Source organism: Acanthamoeba castellanii (genome assembly GCF_000313135.1).
Source record: "Acanthamoeba castellanii str. Neff unplaced genomic scaffold scf7180000084777, whole genome shotgun sequence".
NCBI classification, from domain to species: domain Eukaryota; phylum Discosea; order Longamoebia; family Acanthamoebidae; genus Acanthamoeba; species Acanthamoeba castellanii.
Window position 1 is genome coordinate 1,037,451 of NW_004457712.1, and position 20,783 is coordinate 1,058,233.

Here is a 20,783-nt window from a genome sequence, read left to right on the forward strand (position 1 = left end):
GGCGGCGGTTATGGGTGGCGGCGGTTATGGATGGAGGCGGCGGTGATGGGTGGCGGCGGCGGCGGTTATGGGTGGAGGCGGTGGCGGCTATGGGTGGCGGCGGCGGTGATGGGTGGCGGCGGCGGCGGTTATGGGTGGTGGCGGCGGTTATGGGTGGCGGCGGCGGTTATGGGTGGCGGCGGTGGCGGCGGTTATGGGTGGAGGCGGCGGCGGCGGTGGGTGGCGGTTATGGGTGGCACGCGCACAGGAAGGCGTGGGCGTGCTCGGTGTGCTGGGCGTCGACCCGGAAGAGGTGGTCGCGGTAGGGGACCGGACCCAGGCACCCACCTCCTCCTCTGTCGTGCGTGTGGTGTGGCGTGGTGTGTGTGTCGTGGGTGTGTGTGTCGTGCAACACTCTTCTTCTTACCCTTGTGTCGTGTGGTGGTGTACACCGCACAGCAGCCTGGGGAGCGCTGGTGACGAAGAGGAAGAGGAGCTGGGCCAGCCATGTCTCTCAAGCATGCCTGTACGTTGGCGCTTCTCTTCTCTTTCTCTCTGATGTTCTTACGTGCACACGCTCAACATTCAGCCGCCCGCGCAAGGCCAAGGACAAGGACGCCTGCAGTGATTGGCCAACCTGCCGAATAAGCTCAACAACATGGGCGCCACCAATCTGTCGTACGTACAACACACACACACACCAACGCACACCAACGCACGCACATATGCACGCACACACACACACACACACACAACTCACGGTAGGACACAACGCTGACTTTGTGGACGTGTGTAGAGGAAGACCGGGTGGTACCACCAGGCGCTGAAGCTGGGGGGAAGAGGTGCAGCCACTGAAATCAAAGGTACGCCACGCAATGACACGACGCACACGCACGCACACGCACACACGAGAAAGGCTCACTCTTTGGCGCCTCCTTGCAGAAAAGCAGCAGCTCCACTTCCGGCTGCTCGAGCGGAAGCCCGAGTTCGAGGTCCTCGGATGGCGGCCCTCACGCGCGAGCGGCGTGGCCGCTGCGTCGCTCCTCCGACGCACCTGCTTTTTCGTTCTTTCTTTTTTTTTATTTTTTTATTTCCTTCTTTTCTCTTTTATTTCCTTATTTTCTCTTTGTGTTCCCTTCTTTTCTCTTTTTATTTCTGGTGGGTTTGCCCTGGGGCGTCGAGCCAGCGCACAGACAGGCCTGAGTAGAGCCTGAGTACCTTTAGGATCTTGGCCTTGTTCGTTCGCTTCTTCTGGAAGAGAAGAAGAAGAAGAAGGGAGCGAACTGAACGTTGAGAGATAGTAGGGAAAAATAAGGAGGCATACCACCAAAAAGAATGGAGTTGGAGACGACAGGGGGCGATCGCAGTTCCGAGGTGTGGGAGAAGGCGGGCATACCTGACGACTTGCGCCCTCTCAATCCAGAGCTCATCAGCCAGGGCGCTGAGGCTGTACGCCCTCTCCAACTGCATCGATTTCATCTTTTTTATTCTGTTAATTTATTCATCTTGTGCGATCTGGTGCCGTGCAGCGAGTGTACAAGGCCACCTTCCTGGGGCGGCCAACGATCGTCAAGGAGCGGTTCACCAAAGCCTACCGCCTGCCTGAGCTCGACGTCAAGCTCAACCAGTCCCGCATCACGCAGGTGCGCCCACCGACGACAACGCGTGTGCGTGTGCGGTGGTGCGGCAACTGAACGTGTGTGCGTGTGCGGTGGTGCGTGTGCGGTGGAGCAGGAGGCGCGATGCCTGGTAAAGGGACGGGCGGCCGGGGTCTTTTTCGTGGACCACCCGACCAAGCGGCTCTGAGCACACCGAGGGCCAGGCCGTCAAGCACTTCCTCTTCGCCCGCGGCACCCAAAGCCCCGGTACTTACTTACTTCACTCTCGCACTTGCGCACACGGCACACGGCACACGGCACACGACACACGACACAGAGCCTCGCTCGCGCGAACAGAAGCTGATGTTGTGTGCACTTAAACAAACAGAGGCGCTGGAGCTCGGAGCGCAGATCGGGCAGACGCTGGGCTGCCTCCACAATGCGGGGGTCATACACGGCGATCTCACCTCCAATATGATGATCAAGGAGGACGGTTCCCTCGTACGACCAACGACCAACGACACATTGCCATGGGCTGCTTTTTATTCATGTGTGTTGTGTGTGTCTGTCGTGTGTGCGCGTCGTGCGGTTCCACGCTGCGGTCGACCTCTACGTGCTCGAGCGCGTCTTCACCTCGACCCACCCCTCCTCTCAGGAGCTGGTACGCGTCCAAGACCCACGAATTCGCCACGGGCGATTCGTTTTCCAGCGTCTACACACACACACACACACTTCACGACACGCACCGTACACCACACACGGACACGACGCACGCACCTGACGCGGTGCCAATAATCAATCATAGTTCGTGTGCATCATCGAGGAGTACCGCAAGAGCGCCAACAAGTCCAAGACTGTGCTCCCACGACTTGAAGAAGGTGCGGATACCCTGTTTGCTAACCGAGCTATCGCCCGAGCGGGACGTCCTCCACGGCCGACCGGTACAGGATCTTGGGTTCGAGGAAGATGACCGGATTGGGGTCGCGGATGCTGCTCAGCAGCAGACCCTTGGCCTCCTTGGGCGTGCTGGGCATCGCCACCTGCGTGTGCGACACGCACACGACACGACACGCACACGACACGACACCATGTGAACTGAGCACATCACAGGGGGCCAGAACAAGAGGAGAAAGAAGAGGGAAACCTGGTTTGGTCTTGGGTCCGCCAAAGCACAGGGAATGAAGGGAGTGCCAGAGCGTCTCGTCGTACGCCATTTCGCGCCACTGCGAACACACCAGCCGCAACGTCGCCATCACCTGGAAATAGACCGACACTTTTTTCAGTTTTCGCAGTTTTCACGACGTTTTCCAACTGCACTCCGAAACGAAAAATGGCCAAACGGTTGGCTCGGGGGCGGGAGAGAAGATTGACCCCACGCCATCTATTCAAATGGAGCAGCCCCAACAACACCTACCCACCCATACACAGCCGCAGTCCCTCCCACCGGGCCTGAACGTCACTGGACCGCCCTACTTTGGCACATTCAACCGTCCCGCGCGACAGCAGGTACGATCACCTGTCAATCCAATAGAACATGATAAGATGGTGGTTCTTAGTCACTACGATCACAGGCAGACGAAGTAGAGAAATGGGATACCGATGCGACGGATTACAACATCTGGTACAACAAGAAATGTGGTGACTACCGCTCCAAGCGAATCGATGGCCGGTAGCGTATCCACGCTCATTACGAGACTGTTGCTTTTCAACAAATGCTTATCTCCGCATGCACTCACCCATTCCACTTAGAGAGAACGCCGCACATCGATGTCAAATTTTGAAAGATGCTGGCATCACAAGATCAGACGAGAACTCCTACATCTGCGTTTACTTTGCACGAGGCAAATGCGTGAGGGTGCGCAAACACGCAGGCCTGTCTCCTTTGTTGATTTTCTACTAACGCTCCTGACAACTGCTGCTGTGTGATCCAGGGGGCAGATTGCACTTTTCACCACCGAATTCCAGATGAGCGAGACGATGCCAGGCTCGACATCACTTACGACGTCTTTGGTCGCGAGCGCCACCGGTACGCTGACTGTCCTCCTCCACCACTGCGTGTGATTGGCCTCCTCACTCTCGCGTGTGCGTGGCATGCCCACAGCACGGACCGAGACGACATGGGAGGAGTGGGCACATTTTCGAGGGACAACCGCACCTTGTACATAGGCGGCGTGCGGAGGGTCAAAGGCGTGGATCTGCAGGAGCTCATAGTGCGCAACTTCATCGAGGTACCGTTGTTTGTTGTTTGTTTGTTTGTTGTTCTTGTTCAACCCCGCCCTTCCTGCGTCCCTCCCCTGCACGTTGTTTGGAGGGGGGGGGCTTGGCAGGCCCTGCTGTCCGTGGCCACTCGCTGACTGTCACCTGGCGTTTACCCAGTTTGGCGAACTCGAGTCGGTGCGCGTCATCTGGGACAAGTCGATCGCTTTCGTGCGCTACAAGCTGCGAGCCGCTTCCGAGTTTGCCAAGGAGGCCATGGCGGACCAGGTCTGCCCAGCTCCCACAAGAGGCTCCCTTATCCAGTAGTAACGGAGGGCTAACCCTTTTGTCATTGGGGGGGGGGGATCGTGCAGAGCTTGGGCTACAAGGAGGTGCTCAACGTGCGGTGGGCCAACGAAGACCCCAATCCACGGTCCCAGCGCGAAAAGGCATTCGCTGTCGCCAACCAGGCCTACAACGCCGTCATGGCTCACGGAGGCCCCGCGCCCTACCCCGACATGTCCACCCTCGGAACGGGCGATGCCTATCCCACCACCGATGGCCAGTACTCGGAGGCCGCCGTGCCCGCCGAGTACCAGCAGGCCCTCCAGTACGCGAGCACCTACTACCCCGGCACCACACACCAGCCCCCCTACGACCCGGCGGCGGGTGGCGTGCCGCAGGAGGAGTCCGCGCTCTCCCTACTCTCCGCCTACGACGTCGACAGCTACGCCGACAGGTACGGCTCGTCCACCGACGACCAGCAGCCGCCGCCTGCCGGAGAAGCTGCCGAACAGCAGGCCAGCGGCGTGGTATCGGCCACGACTGTGCAGGACCAGCAACAAGTGCAGGCGGACTACACTTCCGACCAGTGGCGGCAGTGGTACATGTACTACTACGGCTACGTGCCCGCCGAGCTGCCGTCGGCCGGTGGCGCCGAAACCGCAACGGTGGCCACCAGCGGCGGCACACCCGCCCCGGCGACGCCAGCCAGCGGACCGGCCATCCACCCTCAACCCAGCGGCGTAGGCGTGGGGGTCCTGGCGACACCACCGGGAACAGCAGCAACGGACCACCAGGAGGACGCTCCCGCCAAAAAGCTGCGCACCCAGTGACAGTTGTCGGCTAATTGTGCACTAAAGCTGTACGTTTTGTGGGTGTGTAGCTGCGCGGAGTTAATTAGGTGGGGAGATTGGGGAAAATTGGTGGCCATTTGATTTTTTCCCATCGCACGGCCAATGGGAAGTTGCTAGCCGTTTGTGTGTCATTTTTTCAACTTCCCTTCCTCGCGCGCAAGCCACGCCCAACGGTCACCGCCGGCAGCTCCCCCCCTTGTTCCCGCCACCAACCCATTCTCCCGCCTTCGTGCCGCCGTAACGGTCGGCCCACCAACTGCACGGCCGTTGATCGCCCTACACTTCTCCACCTCACCTCGCGCCTACACAGCCGGCCGTCAGTTGGGTTATTCTTCTTCTTATGACCTAGGCGGATCTAGGCCAGAGATTCCATCCCATCTTCCCATCCTTCAATCGAGAAGCAGCCGAAGTACCACCACCTCAAAAGTACGAACGTTCATGGAGCCCTTACGCTGCGGCAAACTATCGACGATGGAGCTAGCGCAGCTTGACGACGACGATAATGAACCGTGCGATCCCCATCTTCTGAGCCTGTGCGTCAAGCTCGAGCAGCGGACCAGTCGAGGCCAGCTTGATGACTTTGACGAAGATGACGACTTGGACGACTGCGAAGATGACGACGAGCTGGACTGCGACGACGATGACCTCGAACGCTCGGCCATCATTCCCGGCGGCGAGAAGCAGTCGAGCAAAAGGTGCGAGCGTGCTCTTCCTTGTTGGTCCAACAGGCGTCGCGGTTATATTAATTTGGCGTCGACTGGTTGGCTGTTCTCCTGTTTCGCATCTCCGCCGCTCACCCCCCCCCTCTCTTTTTTTCGCTCTCTCCTCTCACTCTCTCTCTCACGCCCACGCCCACACTACACACACAGCAAGCAGACGGTGCGGCGGTCGTCGCGGGGCAAGTGGACCAAGGAGGAGGACGAGCTGCTGCGCCGCGCGGTGGAGCTGCACAAGGGCAAGAACTGGAAGACCATCGCGTCGTACTTCCACGGGCGCACCAACGTGCAGTGCCTCCACCGCTGGCAGAAGGTCCTCAACCCGCAGCTGGTCAAGGGTCCGTGGACCAAGGAGGAGGACGAGCTCCTCCGCAAGTACGTCTCCATCTACGGCCCCAAGACCTGGGCCCTCATCGCCAAGGAGCTCGGCGGCCGCATCGGCAAGCAGTGCCGCGAGCGGTACGCCGACCACGACCACGACCACCACCACGACCACCACGACCACCACCCCAATTGCCCCCTCCCTCCCTCTCCCCGTTGGGCACGTGCCTCGAACGGTTGCTGACGTGGTGTGTGTGTCGTGTGTGCCTTCGGGGGGGGGTAGGTGGTACAACAACCTCAATCCGGCGATCAAGCGGGACGCGTGGCTGGCCGAGGAGGACCAGATCATATTCGAGGCCCAGCAGAGGCTCGGCAACCGGTGGGTGGAGATCGCCAAGCTGCTGCCCGGCCGCACGCCCAACGCCATCAAGAACCACTGGAACTCCAAACTACAGAAGTACGTCCTCGTCAAGCACACCGACGGCTCCCAGGAGCTACACCTCAAGGACGCCTCCGCCTCCGGGACCGCCACCGCCGCAGCCGCCACCACCGGCAAGGACAAGGACAAGAAGGGCTCTGGGTCGGCCTCGTCGTCGGCTTGCACGTCAGCTTCGTCGTCGCCCGACATCGGCGCGGTCACGTCGGTAACCGGCGGCGTCGGGTCGTCGCGGCCCAGGAAGCGCGCTCGGACGGCGTCGGCGCCGCTCAAAGAGCCCAAGGTCGACCCCGACGCCCAGGACCGGTCGCCCTCCTCCGCCTACCAGTCGCTCTACCACCACCACGACCACCACCGCCACCACCACCCCCGCCACCCGTTCTCCCACCACCACTTTGCGGCTGCCGGTTGCTTAGAGTCGGCACCCGCTTCGTCTCCCACCTCCGCCGCCATCATCACTTCGACGTCGGCCTATCCCTCGTCACCACCGCTGCCCTCTACCGCCGCGTACCCCCCTCTGCCGACGATACACGCCGGCGCGCCATCGCACAGCCGCAAGCGCCACTCGACTGCACTGATGGAGGACGTCGTGGGAAGCGAGGAGGACCAGCTGCTGCTCCACTCGTGCGGACCCTCGTCCGACGACTTGGCCACGAGCACGACGACGACGCGCAGCACCTGCACGAGCGCCCACGGCTCCCGCCTGCCGTCGCCGCTTCTCGATCGCTTTTCCGAGTTCCCCGACGGAAGCGACAGCGCGGACCACCACCGCCACCATGCGCCCTTTGCTCACAACGGTCGCCTCCACCCAGTCGTCAAGCCGGAGCCCTCCGCGCTCGACCACCACCAGCAGCAGCACCACCAGGCACACCCCGTCAAGGCTGAGCCGTTGTTCGAAGACGAGGACAGCCTCTCGGCCGAACTGCGACATTTCGTGTTTGCGCACACCTCCACCGGCCACCACCGCACATCGAGCGACGGCGACGAGGAAGCGCTCGCGGTGGCCCTCGACCCGTTCGACCAGAACTCGACGCCTTTCGAGCAGCTGGCGCCCATCGAGCCCCTCGAGTTCGACCAGCTCAATTCGTCGCGCCTCCTCGACCTCCCCTCGGAGCTGCTGCCCTCTATCTAGCCCTGCCCCCCCCCCCCCGGACGCCCCCAACGGCGGGCTGTAGAGGCAGCCCGCAATCCCCCCCCCTCCAATCTCTCTCTTTTCTTCTTGTTGTTGTTGTAAGTACCTTCCCCCCCCCCGGGGAGCCTCCCTGCGCGTGTAGCATATAACCCCACCTCTCCCCATCGATCGTTTGTAGATACCTCACCTACGCATGTCTCTTATCCTCCTCCTCCTGTAAATACATCTTCTTCGTCTTCTGTTCGCTCTCCTCTCTCTCTCTCTGGTTCCGTTGAAGAAGAAAGAGAAAGCGGGTACAAAACTTCGTTGGCCGTTTTGTGTCTCCTGATCCACCTGACATCACGAGGCACACATGGAAGAGCTCGCACGACTGAAGAAGAAGCTTGAGAAGGCGATCACCGATGCAGACGAAAATGAGGCACTCGATGTCATTCGTGCACTTGATCGAGTGACCATCACCGTGGATTCTCTCGGGGTACATCTTGCACCAATCCACCATTCAATGCAACAAGATTTGAGATTGGATTGGGTAAGATTTAACGAATTCCACCGGGGATGTACAGAAAACGAAGATTGGTCTGGCCGTGGGCAAGTTGAGGAAGCATGAAAACACAACCTTGGCGGGCGAAGCCACCAAGTTGGTCACGAAATGGAAGAAGGCAGTGGCAGATCAAACCCCCACGAAGCCCAATTTCCCTTCCAATTCCTCCTCTACCTCCCCCGCCCCCGTTAAGAAGGAGGCGCCTCTTTCGCCCACCCCCTCCATCTCTTCATCTACTACTACTACTACCACCACCGCAGCCCCCTCTTCGCCCAGCACGCCCAAGAAAATCAAGGCCGAAGATGGCGCCGGCGCCACCACTATTAATGGCAGCGGGACCCCCATCAAACAGGAGAGGCCCTTGACCGTCACGCCTCGCAAGAGAACCACTCCCACCACGTCCCCCTCCCTCGCCATGAGCCCCATCCCCACCTCGCCCACGCTCGCCGCCGCCGCCGCCCCGAAGGCCGAGACCAAGCGACCAGCACCCATCAAGCTCAACGACGCCACGCGCCAGAAGTGCTTCGAGATGCTCGCCGAAGCTCTCGAGCAGTCGGAATCGGGTACGCACCCACCCACCCACTGCATAGTCCTCCTCCTCCTCCTCCTCTCCGCTTCTCTGTCGCTGCCGCTGCCGACCCGCTACGACGCTTCTGCTTCGTCGTGATGGTGCTGGTGCAGATGCGGACTACTTCGAGCTGGCGCTCGACATCGAGGCGGAGATGTTTAAGCTCTTTGGAGAGACCAACCCCAACTACAAGGCCAAGTTCCGCCAGCTCTTCATGAACCTCAAGAACGTCAAGAACCACGACCTCCGGCTTGGCGTTCTCAACGGCCACATCTCCCCCGAGCGCCTGTGCCAGATGACATCCCAGGTTTGCAACCTTCTCGCCCCCCCCCCGGTTGTTGGCTGTCAGCTCTGCCCTCACCGCGCCGCGCTGGCACTTGCGCAGGAGTTGGCGAGCAAGGAGCTGCAGGAGCAGAGGAAGGCGCTGGAGGAGGCCTGCCTGAAGGAGGCCATCCGCGGCGGCCAGAAGCAAGCGACGACCAACATGTTCCGCTGCCACAAGTGCAAGAAGCGGGAGTGCACCTACTACCAGCTCCAGACGCGCTCCGCTGACGAACCCATGACCACCTTCGTCCAGTGCACCAACTGCAACAACCGTTGGCGCTTCTAATAGTTTTTAAACCCCAAAAAACAAAAAAAAGGGAGGTTCAAAGAACACAAACTTTATGGGCCAGGGCCAGGCCCATTGCCATCATTGTACTTGGACCCATTGCGTGCCATCTGTAGTTGTTGTTGGTAGTTGTTGACCACATTACACTTTCAGAACAGAATGGAGCTTGCGTTGGCAGATGCTCTCAATGGCCTGGTGGTGTGGAAAAGGTTGTTGTGAGGGGATGGGTTTCTCTGACGAACCTGCTGAGCAGAGCTGCCCCGAGCAAGGCAGCAGCAAAACGTACGCTCAGTTCCATGGCCGGCTGGGCTTCGACGCAGCGCTCCCCGGCACTGCTCAGTATCTCGTCCAACAGGCGGTTGAACAACCTGCCCAACCCCCCCCCAAAGAAGGTAAGGAATTAATTTATTAAAATAAAGAAATAAATCAAGAAGAAAAGTAAGTAAGAAAGGAGGAGGGCGCGTACGGCTGGTCCTTGGCGGCGAGGGGCCGCAGGGAGTGGGCGAGGAAGTAGAGGTCGAGCTGGATCTGCTGGTAGCCGTTGCGGGAGAAGGTCCGCAGGCGAACGCACTCCTGCAGCGACTTGAGGCAGATCTTGAGGATGCCCAGCATGATCGAATCCCGGTCACCCGCGACCGCGCCGAAGATCTGCACCTTCTTCTCGAACAGGTTCCCGATGTTGAGCTCGAACCGCGACGCACGCACCCGCGCTTAAGCCCCCCCCCACCCACCACCACCACCAACAAATGGCCGAACAGAACGCGTCAGTAGTGAATCGCCGCATGCCGACGGGGAGCCACGGAAAGAGAGATCATAAGAAGAAGTGGTGAATGGTACCGTCACGACTGTGGGAGGCCCGTAGGTCGCTCGAGGAGAGCTCGGTCGGGGCGGTCTGGTCGAACACCTGCCCCACCTCGGCGGCCATCTGTCGCACCTCGTCCACCAGCATCTCCATGCCCTGGGCGCGCGCGATTGTGTGTGTGTGTGTGTGTGTGGTGCGTGCAGTCAGACCAGACGTATATCGCAGCGCCAGGAGCCCAGCAGTACTGGTCGATCAACGCACGGATGGGGGCGGGGGAGGAGGCTCGTACGGGGCGGATGTCGCAGGGGAGCTTCGCCTTGAGCCAGTTGGGGGTAAGGATGGCCTGGCGCACCATCTGCGACAGCTTGTCCCCCTACCACACACACACACACACACACGCAGCCCCCCCCCGATACACGCGCCACCGCCACCGCCAACAACGGAACCAAAGACACGTGAGCCATCCACCCGCACGCACCGCACGCACCGCACGCATGGGCCAGATGAGTGATCGGCAGCAGCGGGTGTACCTGACACTTGACGTAGTGGGCGAGGAGCTTGCGTGAAACGTGCGCCAGTCGCTTCTGGAGATCGGCCACGGCGAACTGCTGAGGCACATTCGGGTGGTGAGCGGAGCGAGTGAGTGGAGTGAAAGAGTGAGCGATTGCGGAGGTGCCGTGCGTGTGATCCAGGCGTGCCCATATATGGGCGAGGTACGTACCGGGGTCTCGCTATGGAGCTGCTGGTGCTGGTGCTGGTGCTGGTGCTGGTGCTGCTGGTGATGGTGGTGGTGGTGGGCAACCAAAGCCGAGAGCTGCTGCACGATGCCTTGGATGTGGGCGACACCCCACGATTCCAGCTCCACGCACACGCGCGCCAGCTCCATCGCACACACCCCGGGCAATCTGCCACCGGCCACATTATCACCAGCCAGCCTAAAGGCGCGGGGGGTCGTGTGTGTCATGTGTGTCGTGTTGTGGGAGCACCTTTTGTGGGAGGCGTGGGGCGCGGCGGGTGCGGAGGTGGAGGCGCCGTCGTCATGGAAGGGGGCCATGAGCGCAAGCACCTGGAGGAGCAGCTGCTGGGCGTTGACCACCGTCTTGGTGAAGAAGGCGCTGCTGTGCTGCCCCAGGAAATCTGTCGACGCTGTCGATACGAACAGCACCTGCGACATCTCCCCCACCAGCCACCAGCCACCACCACCCACCACCCACCACCACCCACCACCACCACGACCACCACCACCACGACCAGCACCACCAGCACCACCACCACGACCACCACCACCACGGCGATGTCCGTCCGGTTAAGAAGGCCTTACTCGTGACGCCGGTGTGTGCGTGTGCGTGCGCGTGCGTCACTCCAACCCGCGTCTGTCGGGACGTGCCTTGAGCTGCTGGAAGTAGGCCTCGACCTGGCCGGTGATGGTGTGGGTGATGGTGCTCCACACCTCCGCCACCTGCTGCCCGTCGCGCTGCCGCAGCAGCTTGCGATCGCCGCCCTCCGAGTCGGCCAGCTCCATCACGCTCATCACACTGTCTGCTCAGACCGGTCACGCACGACCCATCGGGTGCACACGATCGCGCCGTAACCGTCGTCACGCCCCCGCCACATCAGCCCCCAGTTCCTCTCCCCACCGGGGAAGCAGGAGAAGCAGAAGAAGCAGGAGGAGAGAGAGAGAGAGAGAGGGGGAAAACGAAAACGAAGAGATGAAGGAAAAGGAGAAGAGGTGTAAGATGGCGCCGGCGGTGGTCTACCGTGGATGGCGGCGTTGGCGTGCTGGAAGCGCTGCTCGATGAGCTTCTGCACGGTCTTGGTGATGACGTCCGAGGAAATGTGCCGCAGGGAGAGCTCCTCCAGCTGCTCACTGAGCCCCAGCAGATCCTCGCGCACCACGCGCAGGCCCTCCACCACATACCTCGCCTGGCTGGTGCTCTCCTGCGCGTCCCCACCCGCGACGCGGCACACACGGCACACACGGCACACACGGCACACACGTCAATGTGGTGAATGATGGGCAGCCCAGGTCTGCGGCGGCGGGGTGTGTGTGGATGGGGAGGGCGCACGAGGAGGTGGGTGCGGACGAGGGCGAGATAGCGGCGGAAGAGGGCGAGCGCAAAGTCGTCGAGCAGGCCGAGGGCGGCGGCCCGGTCGTCGGGCGAGGTGTCGGGCCGGTGCACGAAGAGGCCCTGGTAGGCGTCGCTGAAGCGGAGGAAGAGGTTGAGGAAGGACCCGTCCACCTCGCGCACGAACCCGACCACCTCCTCCAGCTCGCGCTCCTCCCGGGCCTCCGCCCGGGCCTGCTTCTCGCGCTCCTCCAGCTCCCTCGCCCGCTCCTCGCCTTCGCCCTCCTCCTCCTCCTCGTCTTCTTCGTCTTCGCCGAACGGGTTGCCGCCGTCGCTGGCGGGCGGAACAGCGGAGGGCTGCGGCTGTGGTGTTTGGGGCGAGGACACGCCGCCGCCGCCACTACCACTACCCTGCTGCTGCTGCTGCTGCTGCTGCTGCTGTGCTGCCTCTTTTCGGCGGAGGCTGCGGTCGAGGGCCAGCTGCTCGAAATGGGACAGGTTCAGCTCGAGCTGCTTGCCCATCCTATCCCACCCCCACCCCCACCCCACCCCCACACGCGCCTTTTGTGAGTAGTGGTGCGTATATTCCGCGCGCGCGCGTGTGCTCGTGCCCGTGTCGCGTGTTGTTGTGCCGTACCCGGAGAGGAAGCTGGAGCGGAGGTCAGCAGGGGACTCACCGAGGTCGATCAGCAGGCCGGCAGCGTCGGCCACCGCATTGAGATCTTCCTGTTGGTTGATTGGTCAGGGTTGGTTTACGATCCGACTCGGGTTGATGGCTCGCACAACACGCGGCATGGCCATAAGGTGCCACTCCACAGTGGAGCAGCAGCAGCAGCCGCCGCCGCCGCCGCAGGAGTGGGTACGTTGGATTCGAGGACGAGGCGGAGGCGGAGGCGAAGGGTGGCGACAATCTCGTCGCACTCCTGGAGGATGGTGCGGAATGAGGGGATCGAGGAGTACTTCCGCAGCACCCCGTGCGTACGCTTGTAGTGCTCCACGGCCTGGCCGTACCACCCGACCTGCAATCACTCACCAGCCACCACCACCAGCCACCACCACCAGCCACCACCGTCATCGACATCATCCCCCCCCCCACGGCCACGCGGATGGCCCACAAGCAACAACCAGCCGCAATCGTTTGGGGGGGGGAGGTCGACGCGTTAGTGAAGTGAGTGGTGAGCCACCGGTGGGGGTCGAGTTGAGCGCACCTCGAGCGCACGCTTGAGACGTCGGGGCAGATCGAACAGGAATTGGCGCTGTCACACACGACACACGACACACGACACACGACACACGACACACGACACACGAATGTGGCGGCCGCCGGGGTGAGCGTGACCAAAGCCGCACATGCATAGCCCGCAGATCTCCGAGTCGTACCTTCTTCAGCAGTCGGTACACTCCGCTCAGCTCGTGCAGCTTCTCCCTGCGCGCGGCCCCACGCCAGCCACCGCCACCACCGCGGCTGTGAGAGTGAGTGGCCCCACGCACAAATGAAAAGCACGGGAGCGCGCAGGGCGCACCGTCTGGGCGCGAGGGTGGCAGTGATGTCGTCAGAGACGAGGGTGATGGTGTCCATGTTGGCGGTGAGCCGCTGCATTTCCTCCTCCATGTTCTCCACGTTGCTCTTCATGTCGCGGATGGTGTCTGTGGCGCTGATGAATTTGTTGTAATTCTCGTAGACGAGGGTCTTCATGTCGCTGTCAAGCTTCTTGATGTCCCGCAACATGCTTTGGTCGGTCTTCAACAGGCGCCGCACGCCCTGTGACCTGAGTAGCCGCTCGAAGTAGCGATCGGGATCAAATGCCGCATTATCTATGCTGGCCGGGTCGGGGGCGGCCTGCTTCTCCTGCTCTGCCTCTGCCGCCCCATAAAAGTTCTGCAAAATCAGACGTCGCCGCCTTCTCATGATCTCCCCATCTTCTCCTTCTGACGTCGCCATTTCTCTCTCTCCTCTTTTTTCCGTTGTTTAATTGTTAACGTTAATCTACGCAGTAATAATTATTATCTAATATTTTTCTAATTTATTTTTTGCCGTCACGAGAGAGGAGACCCACATGCGCATAACCGTTCACTGCTGGACCTCGACGATGTGGCGCTTGCGTTCGGGCACGGGCCTGGTGTCCTGGCTGGAGTGGGCCGCGCGGTTCTTCTCCTTGCGCTGCTCGGCCTTCTTCATGACGCTCTTGAGGCGAGTAGCGCCATGCACCGCCTTGGGCAGGTGGCGATGGCGGTCGATGCGGCGGATCTCGGGCAGGTGGCGGTATCGCGCCTTGAGCTTCTCCTGGTACTCCATCTTCTTCTTCTCGCGCGGCACTAGCACCTTGAGCGGGTCGGCCGCGTTGGCCTTCCACAGTCGAATGTTGGTGTCGTCTGACGCCGACATCACGAACCGCGAGTCGCCCGTGAACCGCACGCAGAAGATCCTCTGCATCCGCTTTGTGTGGTAGACCTCCCTGCAAACGCGCGCGCGTTGCCACCCACCACCACCCACCACCACCACGTCAGCCGCTGCAGCACACACGACAACACACGCCTCTTACAATTGCAAGCCGGCGTGTCATACCTGCTACGTCCCTCGGAGCGGCGGAAGATTCGGAGCGTGCGATCGTAGGAGCCCGTGACGAACTCCTCGCCCGTCGGCGAGTAGTCGATGTCCAGCACGGCCGCCACCTGTTGCGCGCAACGGCCAAAAACGGTGGTGAGCGCCACCGATCCATACGGAGCTCCTGCTTGAGCGCACAACACCAGAACCGGCCCAGGAGAGGCTCCTCAAGAGAGAGAGAGAGAGATGATGATGATGATGATGAAGGTTGGGGGGGAGAGAGAGAGAGAGAGAGACGTACGTGGTCCTGGTGCACGTTGAGGGCAGTATCGAGTCGTCGCATGTCGAATGTATACACGTTGTGATCTTCGCTGGCGACCGACAAGTTGAAGGCCTCCATGGGGTTCCACGCCACGGCGTTGCCCCGCATCGTCATGATCACCTTGCGGATCGGGGTCGCTGCACAGCATCGCACAGCACAAGTGATGCGGTCCCGAGAGAGCGTGAGCACCACCAGCAGGACCAGGGAACACACACGATACACACGACACGACACACACCCCCTGTGGCAGGGAGGCATCGCATCGAGATGGTGGCTGGGGGGGGGAGCGTCGTACAGGCGCGAACGTCGTGGAAGGCGAGGGAGCGGTCGGAGGCCAGCGAGGCGAGCACGTCCTGGTCGATGGGATTGAATTTGACCGCGTTGACGCTGTCGCAGCCCCACTCGAAGGTGGCGGTGGGCGAGCCGCGGGTCTCGTCCCACAGGAGAATGACCGGGCCAGAGGTGGCGAAGATGGGCTGGTTGGCCTTGTGGCTGATCCCCGAGAAGGCGTGCTCGCCCAGGAAGGTGGTGAGGGGCTGCCGCAACACCACCAGCCACCAGCAACCAACAGGAGGAGGAGGAGCGCGAAATGTGAGAAAACAGTGGCCGCACCGAATTGAGGTAAGTGTGTTGTGTGTTGTGTGTTGTGTGTTGTGTGTTGTGTGTGTGTGTGTTGTGTGCGTGTGTGTGGTAGAAAGATGAGGCGCGCACCTGGATATCCTCGGGGAGGCCGTTACGGAGGCCGTCGAGGGAGATCGGCCACAGCTTGATGGCCTTGTCGTCGCCGACGGTGATGACCGACGAGTTGCCGTGGCCCAACGCCACACCGCGCACGAACCCGCGATGGGCCGGCAGCGTGGCCAGGCACGCGTGCGTCGCCAAATTCCACACCTTGAGCTCTGGTACACCCATGACGACGACGACTTCTCATCAGCACAGCCCGTTGGCACACCACGTATACGCAGCACCGCAGCACCGCGCGCACATGGAGCGGGGTGGAGGTACCGCCATCGCAGCTGCCGGAGAAGATGTGGGTGAGGGAGTCGGGGTGGCGGCAGAGGGAGAAAACGCTGTCGCTGTGGCCGTTGAGGGCGGCCACGAAGGGCCGGGCAAAGATCTTGTCCATCTTCACGGCATTGAGGGCACGCGTGTACTCTCGCGGCTTCTCGAAGGGGTGCTGGGCCGGGTCCACATTGCGCTGCATGCGGACCAAATCCACCTTCCTCTCCCTCGTGAATTCCGCCTCATTACGGGAAATCGTTTTCACCTTCTGCTCGGGTGATGGATTATTTACGAAAATTGTTGAAGGTAAATGGTAAATGGTATATAGTAAATTAGCGGCACACATAGGAGGCTGTGGTTACCATTTTGATTGCTGGTGGGGCTCCTGGATGAATGATGCGCGACCGGCTTGCTGCGCAGTTGGAGTTTTGATTTGCACGGCTGATTTCCGGCTTTCTTCTTCCGCTTCATATTTTCCTCCAGCATTTCCTGTTTTTATTGTCACAATTTATTTTATTTACAATTTAGAAGCCCCATTCTTTTTGGCAGAAGAAGTAGAAGAAGATGGAAGAAGAAGAGGCACAGCAGGTAACAATGGCGGGGGCCAGCGACCCCCACCCCTGGTTCATGGTGGTCCACGAGGCTGCTGCCGCGGTGGGTCCGCGGCTCGGGCGCGCCGCGGTAAAACCCGGACGGGGCGAGGTGGCGACTCCGGGGTGGCTGCCCGCCACGCGCAAGGGCTGCGTGCCACACCTCACCCCGGACCTCCTCGCCCGCGTGCCCCACCTCGACGCCCTCCAGCTGCCACTCCAGGACTTGTGCGCCCCTTCCCCCCCTTGGCTTTGTTGTTGTTGTTGTTGGTGTTGTTTTCGTCTCGTTCAACCACCTTAAGGTGGGTTGCTGATGGCGGATTCGACACCCGTGTCTGGGTGAACACACCAGCTATCCGGACACGGCGGCGCTGCGGGGCTTCGGGAAGGGCGTGGGCGCCTTTGTCGTCGATCCGGACCACTCCTTCTTCCTCACCGGTGCGCCGCCGCCGCTCTGCTTCCGCTCCACTTCCTGGTGGCGTGTGCAGCTCGTCGTCGGCGTTGTGCGTGCGTGCGTGCGTTGTTGCGTATTTATTTCGCAGCTTTTGCTGATGGTGGTGCTGCTCCGGAGAGGGGCGGCTGCGCAGTGCGGGAGGTGACGGCGCACGAGGAGGGCACGATCGCGAAGGAGGGCGTGGCGGTGCGCACGGGCGGCGGGCGCACGGTGGTGGGCGTGGCGGCCTACATGGACCACGTGCTGGCCCTCGGCCCCGACGCCTTCGCGAGCCTCGCGCCCGAGATCTCGTGCCTGTCCTCGCGCAAGCAGACCCAAAAGGCCCACGAACTCACCCTCCAGTGGCTCGACACCTGCCTCCAGCGATTACCCCGGGTACGGAGGTGGTGGTGGCTGGTGGTGTGCTCTGATCAGCATGTGTGGTGACCTGCGTGTGGACCCACCAACCACCGCCCACCAGCCCACCGCACCGTGGCGCCACGATGACCGCACACAACTATGAGCTGATAGGAATGTGCGGAATTCCGCGTGCCAGGAGAGCGGAATGCGGGTGTTGGGCGTGGTGGGCGGGGGCAGGCACGTTGACCTGCGCGTGCGATCGGCGCAGGAGACGGTGAAGCGCAATGTCGACGGTGCGTGATGCAGAATGGGGGCGGCGGGCGGTGGCCTTGCACATTTCACCTCTCTTTTGGAGAATTGACGTCGCTTTCACCGCCACGCACCACAACCATCATCAACGCTGCACCGCAGGATTCCTGCTTTCTGGCTTCGGGTTGGGCGAGTCGTTCGCCGAGCGCGAGACCCTCCTTGCCGCCATCGTCGTACGTCGCCACCCCTCCTTTGCGGTGTGTCGCAACAATTGCAGCGCTGACGCGCGACAATCAAACAATCGGTTGTCCCGGCGCAGAAGGAGCTCCCGCCCCACCACCTGCGCATGGTGGCCGGTGTGGGCGCCCCGCTGGAGGTCCTGCAGTGCGTGGAGCAGGGCGTGGACCTCATCAACAGCGCCTACCCGACCATGGCCACCGAGCTTGGCCAGGCCCTCAACTTTTCCTTCCTCGGCGTTTCCGCCGCCGCCGCCGAAGGTGCGCTCCTTCTCGGGCCTCTCCTCGCTTCGCAAAGTGTGGCCAATGGTGGTGAGATCTCACCGCGCACGGTCGGCCCCCGTCCAAATGCACTGCCCAGGTGGGGTCCAAATCCAGGTGGGGCGGCCCTACATGGAGGACGCGCTCAAGGTGAACGTGCGGGAACGGGCCTACAAGCTGGACCCGCGGCCCATCTCGCTGGGGTGCGAGTGCTACACGTGCACCCACCACTCGATCGGCTACATCCACCACCTCCTCTCCACCCACGAGATGCTGGCCTCCGTCCTCCTCAACATGTACCCCCCCCACACACAGCCCACCACATCCCATCCCATCCCATCCCATCCCATCCCTCATCTCTTGAAGGAAGCTCTCGTGCGTGGTCGTGATGTGCCCCCCCCCTCGCTCGCTCCTGTTCTCACGCACTTCCTGGGCGCGCTCCTGGCACGCGACACACGACCAACGACACAGTCATAACACGCACCAGTACAGCCTGTTCTTCGAGGCCATCCGGACGCACGTACGTGCAGGCACTCTCGGCGAGCTCAAGCGCCGACTCCTCGATGCCCTCAAGCACGGACGTTGAGAGGCAACCCTCCTCCGGCTTTCTCGCGCGAAAGAACGAGCAAGTAGAACGAGCAGCTTGCCCCCCCTGCCGGGAGAGGCAAAAAGGAAAACACGAAAGCAAAAGAAAAGGAAAAAGAAGATTTCGTCCAAGATTTCGAGGGGCTCATTAGGCACAAACTTTGTACTTTATCATGGCAGCGCCGGCTGCCGAGACGTTGGAGTGTGTGGCTCTCCTGGAGCGTGACCGCAACGAAGACCTCCTCACCACCTGGTACCAATCGCACTCCAAACGCGATTTTTCAAATTGAATGTGTAACGTGGCAACTTTAAAAATCAATGATTACAATACATTTTGTGCCATATTGTTGTATGTATTGTTGTTATTTATTTTAATATCGTGATACAGATATTTATATTTTGATCGATTTTTTTCTCGCCGCTGTGGTGTCGTGCGCTGCACAGGGTGTACCCCGCGGCGGAGGAGGGCCTGCGCACGGCGCTGGAGCAGTGGGTGACGATCCTGGCTGCGGGCGCGCTCGCGGCGCGCCACCAGCAGCGCACCGACGACGACGCCGAAGCTGCCGCCACCGACGACCAGCCGCCCCACCCCTTCATCTTCACCAAATACAAGACGTACGGCACCGCACGACACGACACGACACGACACGACACGACACGACACGACACGACACGACACGACACGACACGACACGGCACGGCACGGCACAGCAACGACACGCTACGCGCTACGCGCTACACGCACACACACGCGACACGACTTGCGCTGACGGTTGTCAATCAGGTCGTGGGTGTACATCCAGGGGGCGGACGGGAAGGAGGCGGGTGGTGGTGGTGGTGGTGGTGGTACGATGGTGTGGGTGGCGGTGGTGGTGAGCAGCACGGGCTTCAACCCGGAGCGCTACGAGGCGCTCCTCCGCGCCATGGTCAACGCCGCCACGGGCGCGTCGGGGTCGGGTGCGTCGCCGCCGAAGCTGCTGGAGTGCTTTCTGTCGGTGCAGATCAAGGGGCGGTACGCGCCGGCCGGGTTCGTGGCGGCGGATCACGACCCGCGCAAGGCGCTGCTGGTGAGCGACATCAAGCACCTGGTGCCGGCCCTGGGCGTGGAGTTCATCGTGGTGTGGACAGCGCTGCTGATGAAGAAGCGCGTGGCGGTCTACGGCGCGGCGGTGACCGACGTCCTCGCGGCCGTGCGGGGCCTGCCGGCGCTCGTGTGGCACCGCCAGGATTGGAGCGGCCGCCTGCTCCGGCCGTGGGTCACACTCGACCCGGACTCACAGCTGGCCGAGCTCGAGCAGGCCGGCGTGTTCGTGGCCGGCTTCACCGACCCGGGCGTGCGCGCCCTGCCGGACCTCTACGACGTCCTCGTCGACCTCGACCAGCGCACCGTGCGCGTCATGGACCACGCCGCACCCGACTTCAAGATGGGCGCCTTCCACAAGGACCTCGCCACCTACCTCCTACAGGCCGCTGCCGACCCCGACGTCTCCGCTCAGGCCATCATCAAGGTACACAACGCTCACGGCACACGCACAACACAACGCAACACGACACGACACGCGAAACACACGACAAGGTATGGACGCTTGATTGCCCTTCGCGTGCGTGGCTGTCTGCGGGTGAATAGGAGGTGGCGGTGCGGACGAAGGAGCTGCTGACCAAGCTGGCGGCGTTGCGCGTCGAACACGAGGACGGCAACAAGTACATCACTCTCGAGGTAAGTTGGAAAGTGGGCTGTGTGTGGGGGGAGGGGGCGGGGGTGATCACTACATGCAACCGGGGGTATCCAATGGCGACAACCTTCCCCCACGCAGGGCCTGCAGGCGCGCAAGCTGCCGCCGAACATGGATCGCTTCCTGTACAACGTGGCGGGAGCCGAGAACATGACCTTCAACACCCACAAGTAACGAGAAGAGAGAGAGAGAGAATCACGAATGAGTAAACCATGTTGCCCACGAAAAAGCGAGGTTGAGAGGACGCATTGTGATCAAGGACGACGAGGCCGGTGGTGGTGCGCTCACTGCGTCAGTTTTCAAAGTAAACTTTTATTTGATATTTGGTTTGCTTTCATTCGTGGATGGTGGTACATGTGTTCGACA

General features: G+C 61.5%; 8 protein-coding genes and 1 pseudogene across 8 annotated transcripts; 6 read left to right on the plus strand and 3 right to left on the minus strand.

The window, feature by feature from the left end:
* Window positions 1-193: 193 nt before the first annotated feature.
* ACA1_294810 (uncharacterized protein) lies at window positions 194-976 on the plus strand (the record flags this gene model as incomplete). The annotated part of the gene is made up of 3 exons (XM_004368125.1): window positions 194-301; window positions 776-842; window positions 922-976. Coding segments are annotated over 3 exons (230 nt in total), but the record flags the coding sequence as incomplete, so codon positions are not given.
* Window positions 977-1,314: 338 nt separating this feature from the next.
* On the plus strand, window positions 1,315-4,888 carry ACA1_294820 (annotated as a pseudogene).
* Window positions 4,889-5,380: 492 nt separating this feature from the next.
* ACA1_294830 (Myblike DNA-binding domain containing protein) lies at window positions 5,381-7,514 on the plus strand (the record flags this gene model as incomplete). Its single annotated transcript, XM_004368126.1, has 3 exons — window positions 5,381-5,604; window positions 5,779-6,084; window positions 6,314-7,514. 3 exons carry the CDS (start codon window positions 5,381-5,383, stop codon window positions 7,512-7,514), a joined length of 1,731 nt encoding a protein of 576 aa, XP_004368183.1.
* Window positions 7,515-8,470: 956 nt separating this feature from the next.
* ACA1_294840 lies at window positions 8,471-9,233 on the plus strand (the record flags this gene model as incomplete). The annotated part of the gene is made up of 3 exons (XM_004368127.1): window positions 8,471-8,618; window positions 8,737-8,930; window positions 9,009-9,233. 3 exons carry the CDS (start codon window positions 8,471-8,473, stop codon window positions 9,231-9,233), a joined length of 567 nt encoding a protein of 188 aa, XP_004368184.1.
* A 141-nt stretch (window positions 9,234-9,374) lies between these two features.
* ACA1_294850 (uncharacterized protein) lies at window positions 9,375-11,209 on the minus strand (the record flags this gene model as incomplete). Its single annotated transcript, XM_004368128.1, has 8 exons — window positions 9,375-9,425; window positions 9,520-9,601; window positions 9,700-9,943; window positions 10,071-10,191; window positions 10,388-10,408; window positions 10,566-10,643; window positions 10,757-10,940; window positions 11,022-11,209. 8 exons carry the CDS (start codon window positions 11,207-11,209, stop codon window positions 9,375-9,377), a joined length of 969 nt encoding a protein of 322 aa, XP_004368185.1.
* Window positions 11,210-11,392: 183 nt separating this feature from the next.
* ACA1_294860 (Vps51/Vps67 protein) lies at window positions 11,393-14,043 on the minus strand (the record flags this gene model as incomplete). The annotated part of the gene is made up of 8 exons (XM_004368129.1): window positions 11,393-11,574; window positions 11,793-11,973; window positions 12,102-12,624; window positions 12,739-12,827; window positions 12,965-13,120; window positions 13,310-13,357; window positions 13,482-13,527; window positions 13,625-14,043. The coding sequence occupies 8 exons, from the start codon at window positions 14,041-14,043 to the stop codon at window positions 11,393-11,395; spliced, it is 1,644 nt and encodes a 547-aa protein (XP_004368186.1).
* Window positions 14,044-14,172: 129 nt separating this feature from the next.
* ACA1_294870 (Hypothetical protein) lies at window positions 14,173-16,335 on the minus strand (the record flags this gene model as incomplete). Its single annotated transcript, XM_004368130.1, has 7 exons — window positions 14,173-14,557; window positions 14,668-14,774; window positions 14,948-15,105; window positions 15,264-15,504; window positions 15,680-15,891; window positions 15,974-16,238; window positions 16,333-16,335. 7 exons carry the CDS (start codon window positions 16,333-16,335, stop codon window positions 14,173-14,175), a joined length of 1,371 nt encoding a protein of 456 aa, XP_004368187.1.
* A 229-nt stretch (window positions 16,336-16,564) lies between these two features.
* On the plus strand, window positions 16,565-18,685 carry ACA1_294880 (queuine trnaribosyltransferase subfamily protein; the record flags this gene model as incomplete). Its single annotated transcript, XM_004368131.1, has 8 exons — window positions 16,565-16,788; window positions 16,913-16,998; window positions 17,103-17,389; window positions 17,550-17,646; window positions 17,765-17,835; window positions 17,922-18,099; window positions 18,200-18,395; window positions 18,571-18,685. 8 exons carry the CDS (start codon window positions 16,565-16,567, stop codon window positions 18,683-18,685), a joined length of 1,254 nt encoding a protein of 417 aa, XP_004368188.1.
* Window positions 18,686-18,857: 172 nt separating this feature from the next.
* ACA1_294890 (uncharacterized protein) lies at window positions 18,858-20,591 on the plus strand (the record flags this gene model as incomplete). Its single annotated transcript, XM_004368132.1, has 5 exons — window positions 18,858-18,937; window positions 19,129-19,299; window positions 19,469-20,192; window positions 20,312-20,401; window positions 20,499-20,591. 5 exons carry the CDS (start codon window positions 18,858-18,860, stop codon window positions 20,589-20,591), a joined length of 1,158 nt encoding a protein of 385 aa, XP_004368189.1.
* Window positions 20,592-20,783: the final 192 nt, after the last annotated feature.